Source organism: Malania oleifera, chromosome 1, assembly GCF_029873635.1.
Source record: "Malania oleifera isolate guangnan ecotype guangnan chromosome 1, ASM2987363v1, whole genome shotgun sequence".
NCBI classification, from domain to species: domain Eukaryota; kingdom Viridiplantae; phylum Streptophyta; class Magnoliopsida; order Santalales; family Ximeniaceae; genus Malania; species Malania oleifera.
The window spans coordinates 91937887-91951942 of record NC_080417.1 but is presented as its reverse complement, the minus strand read 5'-3'; the positions used below and the strand labels follow the sequence as shown (position 1 = coordinate 91951942).

General features: G+C 37.4%; 1 protein-coding gene across 2 annotated transcripts in view; it reads left to right on the top strand.

The window, feature by feature from the left end:
• LOC131156191 (uncharacterized) overlaps positions 1-13833 on the top strand; it is a 31216-nt gene extending 17383 nt beyond the window's left edge. Inside the window, exons 4-7 of one of the 2 annotated variants that reach the window (XM_058109681.1) lie at positions 1289-1352; positions 1454-1496; positions 1590-1637; positions 13421-13833. In XM_058109681.1, coding sequence (XP_057965664.1) covers positions 1289-1352; positions 1454-1496; positions 1590-1637; positions 13421-13570 — 305 coding nt within the window. In that variant the 3' untranslated portion in view covers positions 13571-13833. The remainder of the gene's footprint in view (positions 1-1288; positions 1353-1453; positions 1497-1589; positions 1638-13420) is intronic. The other variant, XM_058109690.1, reaches the window with a different exon arrangement.
• Positions 13834-14056: the final 223 nt, after the last annotated feature.

The following is a 14056-nucleotide window of genomic DNA, read 5'->3' as shown; positions in this document are numbered from 1 at the left end:
CACTTGGTTGGTTGTGCTTAATAAGACAAATACTAATAACTTGTTGCAAAATAGGAGACCAATGATGGCTCTCTCTCCCAATGTATGTGTGCTCTGTTACAAGAACTCTGAGATAACTTCTCACCTTCTTTTGCAATGTGAATTTGCTTGGAGCATATGGAATGTGCTTTTTGGCGTTACGGGGGAAAGTTGGGTTTGTCCTCCCTCGGTGGAAGATTTTTTTAGAAATATCCTTCACAGGATTTGGTAGAAGAAAGAGTAGGGCAACTTTATGGAAGTGTTGCTTTTTCTCAGTATTATGGGGTTTAGGGATGGAACTTAATACTCGAGTATTTTCTGGGAAAAAATTAAACCTGATGTTGGTTTGGGAAAAAATAAAGTTTTTGGCCTCTTTGTGGTATGTTGAGTATGGATTTTTTTAAAGAGGCAAGCTTTCAGAGTTTCAAAGAGATTGGAGGAACACATTGACTAGATGATTTTTTCCTTGGGGTTTTTTTTTTGGTTTAGTCTTGGAGTGTCTCAGCTTGTCTTGGGAGATTCTTAATCCCCCTTTTGTAAATTTGCTTTCTATTAATGATATATTCTTTTGTTTTAAATAATATATTTTGCTTTATTAATTAATTTATCACATGAGAATAATGAAAAACACGTGTAGTTTTTCTATCAATGGTGGTGCAAAACAAATGTAAATTTCTTGCCTTTACCAAACAACTTAGGTAGTTGAACTAAAGTATACAAAATACACTAAAAATCTTTCTAAGAAGCTTTAAAAGTTTAAAATTGCAAATATACTAATATACATATGGTTGTGATTGCTTAAAAAGAATTCATGATTGTTACACCCGCTTCTTGTTATGTAACATCCACTACTCCTGCTTTCCGCTACACTTGTTACCGTTACGTTATGCTATCCGCTACCGTGATTTAAAACCATGGTGGAAAAGGATTCATGTAGTTGACCCTGCCTAGTGCGACTTACGACTTCTTGTTGTTGTAATAATAATAATAATAGTAATAATAAATATTATTGTTATTATTAACAAATTGTCAGATCAACTTGAAGACTGCTGTTTTCATTTTGAAAACAATTTCTAAAGCTGCTACCCAAATGCATTTTGAGTATAAAAAATACACGATACAATCCCTTGTTTTGATTTTCAAAAACAACAATATGGAAACTCATTTTTGAATCCTCAGTGGCCCTTTAGTTTTCTGCCTCGTTATGTGTGTTTTTGTTTGATTTTAAATTATCTGTACAATTGTTGATAGAGTACGATTATTGATGTAGCTTGCGCTAAGGAACAAAATGTATGTGCCAAGTGTTGCTGCCATGTGGATCGAGTAGTTGGAAGGTCTGATGATGAATTTTGTAATTTAGGTTTGAATTGTACTTTTTAATTTTTTTAATTTTTGAGTATTTATAGTAGCATTCTTAGTTTGAGTTTTGTTGTAGAGATTGTTTGGAACTAGAAGCTGAGCAGAAAAGACTTGAGGAGGTTTGTGTTGACTATGTTGAAAATTTGATTGCAGTTTGAAGATAGGTGTTCCTTGTGTCATGGGAATTTATGAGATTGTTAATATTGGTACAGGCCATTAAGAATGCTCGAGAGAGGGACAGGAGGACCCTATTACGTGCTGTAAGGCCTCTATATCCCTGCTTTTTCATTTTTATATAAATATGTTGTATATAATCATGGTGAAGGACATATGCTTGATTCTTGGCTGAAATAATAGACTAGAATAGATTGTTTTGCATGGAGATATAATTCATTCTATTGGTAAAATCCCATTGAAGTTCTTTATGTAATAATTGAATAATTAGCAGAAATACAGCATTTGACATTTCAAATCTCATATACTAGATAACAAATTTCCCAATAATTAACCTTACTTCAAAGTTTACATGTTACCACATAGTCAAGACCCACAGCCTAAAATTTTAAGAATCTTCTACTTAATTAATTAACTTCTGCTTAATTAACTAAGGCATGATAAATGCATAAAAGAGAGAGGTCTTTGATTGTTGTACAAACAACAAACTCTTGAGTCATGAGTGATAGACATTTGAAAGGTGAAGATGATGATATAGTCTGACAAACATTCTTACCACCAGGCATTGCTTTCTTGTAAAAATTGCATGGCTTAAAAGGTCAAGGACAAAGTAGAGGATGTTGTTGACTAATTAACCAAGAAGGTTTCTAAAAGTTCTTAGTCAAGTGCAATGTTTTAAAAGGCTCAATCAAGGCTTGCCTTGAGGCAAGGCAGGCCCAAAACGCGTTGAGGCTCAATTCAAAATGCCAAATCTCAAAAAGGCTAATGCATTACATGCTAAGGCTTATGCATTAGTACAAAAGGCACGTTTTTTCCGCCTTTTCAGTTGAGGCTTATGCATTTTGGGTGTGTGAATCTCAAGTTAGATTTGGCTAGAATATTTTAACTCCATGTATATAAAAAAGGAATGTTATAATATGAGTTGATTTCTAAAACTCTTGAACATCAACCTTCCAAAATAACTAAAAGTTGTATCTTAGATCTTGAAAATAATTTGAACTTTGTAATTATAGCTATCTCTTGTCATGTTTTATGTAATGAATTCAAGTTAGCAATTTTTGAATGCCCAACAAGGAGTTCTCAAATTATTGTAGAATTTTTTTAACATTATATTTGTGATTTTGGTAATAATTCTTTATTTGTAAAATATATGTAATTTATTTACATATTTTTATGTAAAATAGAATTCGCAAAAGGCTTATGCCCTATGTTTTAAGGCTTATGCCTTGCCTCTTAAGGGTTAGAACGCCTCACCTTACGCCTTCACCTTTTAAAACATCGGTCAAGTGCAAAGGCTGCCTATTGTCAGATTCCACATGGAAAACAGCAGAGGATTTCCAGAGAGTTGATCCATGTTTTTTTAAAGTATATTTGACTTTCACGTAGTCAGAATTTTTTCTGGAGTTGAATGCTTTCAAGCTGGGAGACTTGAAGCCTGAAAGTGCTAGAGCTAGTGGCTGTTCGCTGTTTGGGTTCTGGAGCAGCAATATTCTTTCTTTTATCAGCGAAGAAATTTCATTAAAGGAAATCAAGGGGATGCCACCCAATTACAATGAAAGTATATCACCCAAGAAATCACTCACACTGCAGGGTGCAAAAAAAATCAAGGATTACATGAATATCATTCACAAGCAGCGTCAGTAGCCCATTGTGTCAATTGGATACAGTAGCAACCCAATGATCCTTGACTAGATGAAGATGCGAAGCAGATCCTTAAGCTCTCCTCTTTCTCTCTCCATGCTGACCAAAAAATGGCAAGGGCAATGAGGGAAGGAGCCTCCCTTTTTTCCTTGCTGGAGTGGATATCTCTCCAACCCCATTACTCACCTTCCACTATGTGGCAGTAACCAACTTCTGCCTAATAAGGGAAATGCCAAAAGTTTCAATCATATGACCTCCTCGTCCATTACGAGTGTGTTTGTGTGGATGGCTTCCACAACGTCCATCCCTTCTATCACGACCACTCAAATCATAGTGGAAACCTTTACCAGTACTTGGCTGACAATCAGAATCACCTTGTGTAACAAAAGTAGTCTTCTTGGAGTTAGAGGTTGAAATACTAAACTAGGGGCTAGGGAATGTGTGCTGGAGGAAGCACGAAGGACGTAAGATTTAACATTTGCAAAGGATGGTAACTTTGCACTACAAAGAATTTGGGGTTGGACACTTGGACTGCCAAACTCGGGTTGGAAACCCGCAAGGAGTCGAGGACCTAAAAGACTGTCATTTGCTTTTGCATCTCATGAACATCGACTGTTATGGGTTGCATGATGTTGAGTTCCTCATGGATGCACTTCATATCTGCATAGTGCTATGTGACACTCTTCTTTTCGTGTTGCAACTAAAATACTCTAGGGAAAGATCGTACATAATATTACTGGAATGTAAAAGTTTGACATAAGCCCAAATCTCCTTGCATAAGATGCATGCACATGTATGCAATTTGGGATTCTATTGAGTTCAATAATAATGAAATAATCAATGCATCTTCTTGAGTCCATACTTCTTTCCTTTGGTTGTCATTGGGCTTGGATTGAAACAAGTTCTTAGATTTGTCTAAGCCTGTCAAATAGATCTTCACCATAGACTATTGCATGCAATTCGTTCCATCCAACTTTTTAATGACGAAGGGAACATACTTCTACGATCATGGACTTCATCCCAACACACAAATAATGAACATGGTTAACTGAGCAAAGCCGAACAAAAAAATAACCGTGAACACAGTGAACAGCTAGAACAACCACAAACTACAAATTAGCATGACACTGCCACAATCTCAAGGAACTTAGTTACTAACTATCACACAACTCTATGGGTACCAAACAATCATCAACAAAGTGTCATGAGTGAATGTCCAAAACAAAGTTGGATCTTTGAACAAAGAACACAATCGACAACTTGATATTATGGAGTGTAAAGGGATTCAAGCCATGTGGGAACTAATCAAAGCAAAAACATGGCTTAGCAAAGCCTCACACGATGATGAGTGGTATTGGAGGATTTGACTCTCAACCGGTGTGGGAGGGTATGATGCTGATCCTCCTACAATATAATTTAATGGGTTATAGATTGGCAATGTTTGTAATTATGGTGTTGCATTTGTAACTATGGGCTTCTGCAAAATATAAAAAGGGATTCTCATGGTTCTTAATTGGCAGTGACATCCAGTTGTTTTCTGGCAATCCCTTAAGTTGTTTTAGTTTTAGCTTTTAGGTCTTTGGTGGTGTGGATGGCCCTCCTATTGTGGCAGATATACGTACAGTTTATGAGATTTAGGGTTTAGTTTGGCGGTGGTTGTGACACTTAGGTTTTGGTCAAATCATGTTCTAACACCATGTTGAAGTATTATGTAAATTGGAAGACCTGATCACAACCATAGGTTACCCACTGTATTTGTAATATATGTCAGTACACCAAAATGACTATAATACCCTCACTACTCTTTGTTATTGTCAATGGTTATTTTAGTTGTTTAGCATTATTATTGTGTTGGTGTTATGTTAATAAGTGAGAGGTAGTAAGGGTATTATGGTCATTAGAATGCACTTGATAAAGGGCGTCCCCAAGCCACAATGCTCGCTGCTTTCTTTTTATTTTGGTCTTTGATGTGTTGAGTAGGATGATTTTATGGGCCATTGATAGGGGTCTTGTCCAAGGCATTGTTGTAGATAGGGATGGAGGGACTGTGCCTCATTTGTAGTTTGCTGATGATGTCATTATTTTCTTGTCAGATGATAGGATATCTTTCTGCAATATTCCTACTCTTTTGCAGGTCATTTGAGTTAAAGGGCTTAAGATTAGTTTAGCTGTGTGTGGTGTAGGTGTAGCTGTTAATAATTTGAGTCTTGAGGTGACATCTAGGTTTACTGTGTGTGGTGTAGCTGCTATTAATTTGAGTCCTGAGGTGACATCTAGGTTTACTATGCTTGTGTGGTGTGGAGTTTTGCAGTGGCCTGTCTTATTTAGGAGTCCCATGAGGTTGGAATCCTTGGTCTAGTGGGTTTTGGGACCCAGTGATCACTAAGGTGTCTAAACTTCTGGATGGGTGGAAGCATGGACTATTTTCCAAGTGGTTGTATTAGTTTAATTCAGATGTCTTTGTTTGATCCCTTTTAATTATCTTTCCTTGTTTGAAACCCTAGTGGAGGTGGCTTGCAAGCTTGAGAGGATTATGCAAATTTTTTTTTTGGGTTAGGGCTGGGTGAAAAGAGGGATCATCTTGTGAGTTGGGAGTTAGTTGGTTGGTCTAGGGAGGATGGAAGTTTTGGTATAGGTAATTTGGTGTCAAAAAACATTTTTCTTTGGTGCGTAAATGGGTATTGCAGCTTCCAAAGCTCTCTCAAAAATTTGCTTTGGTGGGTAAATGGTTATGGTGGTTTGCTTAGGAAACTGATTTTCTTTGGCATGAGGTTATTAAAAGTATACTCGGTTTGTAGAAGAATGGGTGGGAAGCTAATCTTATAGCTAGTTTTACACATATAAGCCCATGGAAATTCATCTTTCAGGTAACTTCTTTCTTTTTTCTATTGTATCAAATATAAAGTGGGAGACAAGTGTAAGGTTCAGATTCGAAGGATAAAAGCACTCATGCTACGTACAGGACCTTACAAATCCAACCTATTGGATATGAATTAAATAAAAAAAAAAAATGCTAGTCTTAATGAACAAAAAATTGACTTTATATATCTCTAATATTTGACTTTTTTATTAATTTTTATTCAAATTTTCTTCAAATTTGATTTTAGTTTTCTTAACCCTAGTATTTGATTCAAATTTTCTTAATCCACCACCAGATTTGCAAGCAAATTGGATGTTCTCATTGGTTCTTTTTATGCTTATGTTCTTTTAGATGCCAAAGATACGGGTCAGCGGTGGTTTACCTCGGTCAATGGACCGAATAACTCTCAGTTGAGGAGCAATTTTTGGGTTGAATTCGCTGCAATTTTTGGAATGTGTTTCCCCTATCGGTGTTTGGGGGGGGGGGGGGTTGATTTTAATGTTATTAAGTCCACTAATGAGAAGTTGAGAGGTTCCAAAATCACCTCAAGCATTAGGAGTTTAGATAATTTATTTGGGAGTGTGATTCTAGGGCTATTCCACTCATGAATGCCCAATTTTCTTGGTTTGCAGATGGCAATAGGACAATGGCTACTTGGATTGGTAGGTTTTTGTTTACCACTGAATGGGAAGACACTTTTCCCACCTTTACTCAAGAAATACTCCCTAGGGTGATTTCTAATCATTACCCTTTGGTTCTTAGTTAGATTTGAAAACATGTGGTTGACTCATCCAGTTTTTTTGAGTTTGGTTAGGAATTGGTGGGGTGAGTGCACTATGGAAGTTTGGGAAGGTTTTTGTTTTATGAAGAGATTGAGATATGTGGAAGAGAAGTTATAAAACTGGAATATGGAGACTTATGGTGATGTTCAATTTAGAAAAAAAAGAAGATATTCTTGGGGAATTGGGTGTGATTGATAGACTGGCTGAGGAGGGACCTCCTTTTGAGGACAGAGTTGGTTAACGAGTCCAATTGTCTAATGAGTTTGAGCAAGTTGTTTTAAGGGAAGAGATGAGTTGGAGACAGAAATCTAGAATGAGTTGGGTTAGGAATGAGGATTGTAACTCTAGGCTTTTCCATAAGGTGGCGATTGATAGGAGAAGGAACTTCGTTAAAGAACTTGATAATGATAGGGGAGAGCTTATTAGGGATCCAAACCTTATTGCTGTCTTGACTACTAAATATTTTACATGAAACTCTTTTTAGAGGAGGATGAGGGTAGTTATGATTGAGGAGCCGGATTGGCATCCATCCTATATCACCTAAGAAAGCTGCTTGGCTAGAGAGATCTTTTGAGCAAGAGGAGATTAGAAGCTTGGGACTAAAGATGGATAGAGAAAAGACTCTTGGGCCAGATGGTTTTACTATCACTTTCATTGAGGATAGTTGGGAGACCTTGAAGGAAGACCTCCTTAAAAGTTTTTCTTGAATTATTTCACAATGGAATGGTAGGGAGGAGTTTGAAGTCTACTTTTATTATCTTGGTCCCCAAAAAATATGGTGTGGTTAAAGTCAAGGACTTTATACCTATTAGCTTGGTAACTAGTGTCTAGAAGATTTTGTTATGGTGTTATCTAAGAGGTTGGCTGCTGTTCGGGAGGACACTATCTCTTTTAACCAGAGTGCTTTTATAGGTAAAAGACAAATCCTAGATGCTGCCTTGATAGCAAATGAGGTGGTTGAAGATGCTGATGGAAGGAATAAGAGGGGCCTTGTGTTGAAGTTGGATTTTGAGAAAGCTTATGATAGGGTGAAATGGAGCTTCTTGAACAAGATTATGGCTAGACAAGGTTTTGGCTTGAAATGGAGGAAATGAATTAGAGGGTGTCCATCTTTTGTGATCTTTTCTATCCTAGTAAATGGTGAGTAAACGTCTTGGTTTCATGCTTTTAGGGGTCTAAGACAGGGAGGTCCTCTTTTTCCCTCTCTTTGTTAGATTACCACTTTACCTAAAAGCTTAAGCTTTTAGGTTGTGGGCCAATAATCTATATCAAGCCTAACACTCTCCTGCACGTGCAGCTAGATAGCACGTGGAGAGATAAACATATGATAAATAACACCCATGATAGGGAATGCAATAATCTTTTTAAAAACTAGACCATAAACGTGGGCAATAGACTAGAACCTAGGACCTCTTGATAACTAGCTCCGATACCATGTTAGATTAGCATTTTACAGGTTGTGGGCGAACAATGTATATCAAGCCTTCACACTCTTTACCATTGGGGTTGATGTTTTGGGTAGGTCGATTGAGAGAGGTGTATGTAGGGGGTTGGTGGAGGGGAGTAAGGTAGGTAATGATAATTGCAACATTTCACATCTTTAGTTCGCAAAAGATACCATTCTCTTCCTATCAGATAACATAAGTTACTTTTGTATTTGTTCACTGTCTTATTGGTGTTTGAGAAAGTGTCCAGGCTGAAAATTAATCTCTCAGAGCAGTTTGGTGGGTGTGGATATTAATGTGGATCTTTTTGCTAGGTTAGATGGTTGTGCCGTTTTGTCTTGGCTATTATTATTTGTCCCCCTAGTTGGTCATCCCAATGCGGACTCTTTTTGGACCCTGTTTTTGAGACAGTGACTAGGAGACTGGATAGGTGGGAGAGAGTGTTCTTCATTTTAAGGGGTTGTATTACCCTTATCCACATTTTTCTGTCTTCCATCTCTTTGTATTACCTTTCTCCTTTTAGAATCCTTGCGATATTGGCGGGGCGGCTTGAGAAATTAATGAGGGATTTCTTATGGTTGAGTAGGAGAGAGGGTAGTACAGGTCATCTTGTAGGTTGGTAGACTGTTTATAGGTCTAAAAGGCAGGGAGGCTTGGGTCTTGGCAACTCGATGTCCAAAAACATCTCTTTGGTGGGTAAATGGTTATGGTGCTTTCCTTTAGAACCTAATTCTCTTTTGCATAAGGTAATTTCTAGTAGATTTGGAATACTACAAAGTGGGTAGAATGCTAAAGTGGGAGCTAACATTACTTATTTGAGTCGTCGGAAGTTTGTATCTCAGATTTATGATTATTTCCTTTTTTAAGTCCATTACACTGTGGGTAATGGGGAGTGTATTCACTTTTGGGAGGATCATTGGGTGGAGGAAATGCCTTTGGCTAGTAACTTCCTTCATCTCTTTTGTTTATCTAATCTTCATGACACCCCAATTTCTGCTTTTCCTCTTTTACAAGATGTGCATTCTTGGAACTTCCATTTTGGGAGAAATCTAATTGAGAGATTAATGAGATGGTTCTTTTGACCAGGTTTACTCTATTCTTTTCATGTTCATTTGGGGAGTGATTAGGATTTGGAGTTTAGATCCTTTTGGGGAATTCTCTTGTAGATCTATTTTCACCTGCTTGACTTGTGATTCTATTGCGGATCCTTTTGCTTTCTATCCGTTGATATGGAAAGCTAAAGCTCCCTAAAAAATAAACTTTTATTTGGATTGCGGTACTTGAAAGAATTAATACCTATGATTTGCTTCAATAGAGAGGACCTAATAAGGTCCTGCCCCTAGACACTTGTGCCATTTGTAGGAGTAAAGAGACTTGTGCAAATCTGTTTCTTCATTGATCTTTCATGTTGATTATTTGGAATACAGTATTTGGTGTATTTGATGAAATTGGTCTGTCCATACACTTTGAAGGCCTTCTATAATCTATACCATTGCTTTTAGGGGCTTTGGCAAAGGAAAGGATAGGAAAGCTTTATAGCGTTGTACTGTTATGGCTATTATTTGGTGTGTTTGGTTGGGAAAGAATGCTAGAATATTCAAGGTGTGGCTATTGCTATCAATTTTCTTAGGAGTAGAGTGGTATATCTTGCATTGTTGTGAGTGTCAGAAAATGGTTTTTTTTCTTCATGTATGGAAGACTTGCAGCAGGATTGGTTGGCCTTGTTTCATTGAGTTTGGTTCACGGTTTTGGTTGCGTTCTTTGCAGCTAGTTTCTATGAATGTAAAGCTGAGGATTTATTATTCTCCCTGTATTTTCCTTTTTTCTGATGTAAATTTTTTTCTCTTTTAATGCAATTCTTTATTTATCAATTTTTTTTATTCATGTTAGATTAATTTTCATTTCTGATAGTATTTTATTTAGAGGGAAATACAACGGGAAATGAATTTCTCTTCGTCTTTTAAAAGGAAGGAATCTCTCTCTCTCTCTCTCTCTCTGATCAGTAATTTCCCACACAATTCTTGAAAGCTGAATAAAATATAGGCTTCTAATCCTTCTATGGTCTTCTTGCAAAACCATGTTTCTTATTTGCTTATTTTTAGGACATATTTGTGTAATAATGACTCCAAGTAGCATGTCATACTTCCTGTTGTGCATATGAAAAGAAAAGTAATAAAAAACCTTGATGCAGTATTATATCAGTTCCCATCATGAAAGTAACTTTCAAGTTGGCAATCTTAAATCCAAGAATTGTTTTTTCACTTTTTGAAAGAAGAAATTTAGAGATGGATACAAAAAGGAAAATATATCGTGCTGAAAATTGCCTAAAACCCGCGCGGCCACCGGGGGTGGGGGACTAAAAACTAAAAAAATACCCAACTTCATCCCAGCTCCTGAGAAAAGCTAACTGATTCTGCTGAAAGTAGATGAATCAAACCCTTGGGACTGCTCCTGAAGCAAATGCCGGTATAGAAACAAGAAACACAATTCTGTTCCAAAGTATTTTCAATGGCGAAAAATAACCTCTAAAGGTCCATGTGTTCCTATGCAATCAAATACCTGAAATCACTGCAAAATCTGCCCTTTTCCCAAACCAACAAGCTTCCTTACTCCACCAATAATCCTAAAGGGATAAGCAAAGAACCAACCAAGGAATTTGGGCAAACTGACAAATTTGCCCTCTTCCGAAACGAACTAGCTTCTTACTCCCATCAATAACCCTAGAAGGGATAAACAAAGAACCATCCATGGAATTTGGGCAACTCACAAAATGACATCTTCCCCGAACATCAAGAAACAAAGCGTTGTATAAAAATGAGAATGGGATTCATAACTGTAAATGCACTTAATACAAACATCAAGGGATCAGTTTTATCAATGTTTTAAGAGACTCAATTTACTTGAGGCTCGCCTCAAGGCAAGGCATGCCTAAAATGGCTTGAGGCTCAATCTAAAATGCCATGCCAAATTCCTACACGCTAAGGCTTTATTTGCTGAGGTTTATGCATTTGCACAAGGCATGCATTTTGAGTCTTTTTAGTTGAGGCTTAACGCAATTTGGTTGTGTGATTCTCTAGTTAGAAATTGACTCATATTGCCCACTGTCCTAGGTGGCACCCAAGCTGTGCCAAGGCATGAAAAAATGATACTTCAGAGATGGATTGCCACCTAATAATGAAGGAAGAGATGAGCATTCGTTTCATTAGACTTGCAGCACATCACACACATATCAGGGTTGAAGGCCTTATAGGACCTTCTGATCTGTAACAAATTGCATGTGTTAATCCTGTTTAGAGTCACTGTCCAAGTAAAAGTCCGAATCTTGAAAGGAACCTTTCCTTAAATGATGTGGCTCGAAGGGAGGGAAAAGGGGCTAGGAGATTTAAGTAGGCAATGGAAGAATGATTTAGTGGAAAAGAGTCCTGACAAATCATCCTTCCAAACGCTCTCATCTCCCTATTGAATGGATCATAATCCAGAATGTTAAGTAAAATGGTAAGCTCATCAAACTCTGTTTTACGGAGATTCCTGAAAAATGGAAATTCCTGGAAAAAGAGCCCCTCTTAGAAGAAAAAAAGGTGCTTATAAGTGCGTTGTGCAGGGTAATGGGGAACCATCAGCTCCAAAGGACCCTCACCCATCCTAGCATCCTCCCAAAATTGAACCCTGTTGTCATTCCCACTTTGAAACGGGTTAAGGGGAAGAAAAGACAAGCAACCTGGGACACAAACTTCCAATGGCTTTCATGAGAAATTGTGCCCTTTCTCCGCCAGCCCCCTGATTTCAATAATGCTGACTGACAAAGACAACACACATAAAGATAAAGCCGACTGACAATAAAGATAAGGCTGGAAATGCTTTTAATCACCTTATGCCGCAAGGAGTAAGTTTTAGGGAGATCACCATAACCACTTTTTAATCAGAGATATTTCTATGGAAACCACATTGCCAAGTCGCAGCCCCTCTGATTGAGGTCTGTTAACTACCTCCCAGCTCCAAAGGTGATCTATCTTCTCCCAACAACCTGACCAAAGAAAATCCTGGATCATCCTCTCAAAGACCCTAGCAACACTCTTGTGCTCTCTAACAAGGAGAAAGGAAGTCTCCAGCCTCCGGCTTACCCTCTCAATCATAGGAACCCAGAAAGCAACAGTGTTAGGATTGCCTCTGAGTAGAGGACCAAGATAGGAGAGAGGCCACTCCAGGTTAAGACTTCTCTGGTAAAGGGAAAAGAATAGGAAAATGAGTAGGATGAGCGTAAAAGCATTTGTTGCAATTAGTTCTAGAACTAATATTTGCATGAATTACTTCCATCACCACCAGCACACCACTCCACCCCACCCCACCCCAGCGCAAATATATATATATTTTTTGAGAATAATCCAAGCAACAGTGAACTGTTCTGCATCCATATCCTTGACATTCTAAAAAAAGGATGTTTGAGAACTACTGAGTCTGAGGAATGTTCATGTTTGCTTTGGAAATGCTTAAATAGTTAACTTTTTGACATGCAAAAGTCGTCCAAAACAAAAAAAAAATAATTCTAGAAATCAAAATTAAGTCTTAAAGACGAGTAAATGGCTTGAAAAATTGGGCTTCCTTTGTTAGGTTGAACTTATTGGCTTGCATCACTTTTGTGTCCATCTAAATTTTGAAATCAGTCATTTTCCATCAAGCTGTCGTGGGCACTATGGAAATAAAATCCCTTTTGACCTTATGAGGGAAGCGAAGATATGGAACGGTGCTGTTTTGTGTGATTCTCATTTACTTTCTAGTTTCTATGTTGTTTGTGTTGTATTTAGGTGGTGGAACTGTTATTATTTATAGTTTATTTTCGTATTTTAGTAGGGTGAAGATAGTGACAGCAGAACCTCCCTTTCCATGTCTCTCTGAATATGCTTATTTGCATGTTTGGTTATATGTTTGATGGCCTAAGTTCACCATGTTCTTCACTTTTACCTAGTTGGTCTATAGCTCAGAAGTTGCTCCTTCACCATATTATTATTATTATTATTATTATTATTATTATTATGCATAAATTGACGGAAAATGATTCATGTATCCGACCCCACTTAGTGGGACTTAAGGCTTGAGTTGTTATTGTTGTTGTGTTATTATTATTATTATTATTATTGCAACAGATGAACAAAGGTAAATCTCATTGTTCACCAAAGGCCCCAACTGCTAAAGAGAATAAGGCTGGGGAATTATTTCCAGGTGCATCACTGGAGGAGTACGCTGAGTTGAGCAAAATTGAAGATGAAGAAGTTATTGATGAGGATGAGAATTGAGTTTGTGACTAAGATCAGGAGATGTGGAACAGCTCAAGAACGCTTCTCTGATTTCCTGCCAACAACTTTTGGCTGTTTTCAGATATCATATTTACTGGGGAAATCATATTTTTCTCAATGAGGCAAGGCTTGGGATAAGCTTATTATGGTTTTTTTGGTGTCTTATCTGAATGTAATTTATCCATGAAACAGCTATATATTTCCTGTCATTAGTATGCTTTAGCAATATATTTAAATGAAATGTGGTTGAAGCCCATTTTCAGGTGCCTTGAAATGGTGAAAGCTTGGAATAATTTAAAAGATCTACATTTATCTCTGGCTCTGCACGTTCCTATTTGGCTATTTTCAAGTTTCCCTTGATGCTCTGAAGCACGGGCCCTCATATAATAAAATGGCATTTTGTAAGCAGTGCATCAGTATTTCCATGCAAGTTTATGCCCCTCCGTTTTATTGGTGGGAGATTCATATCCCGGACATACTTAGCAT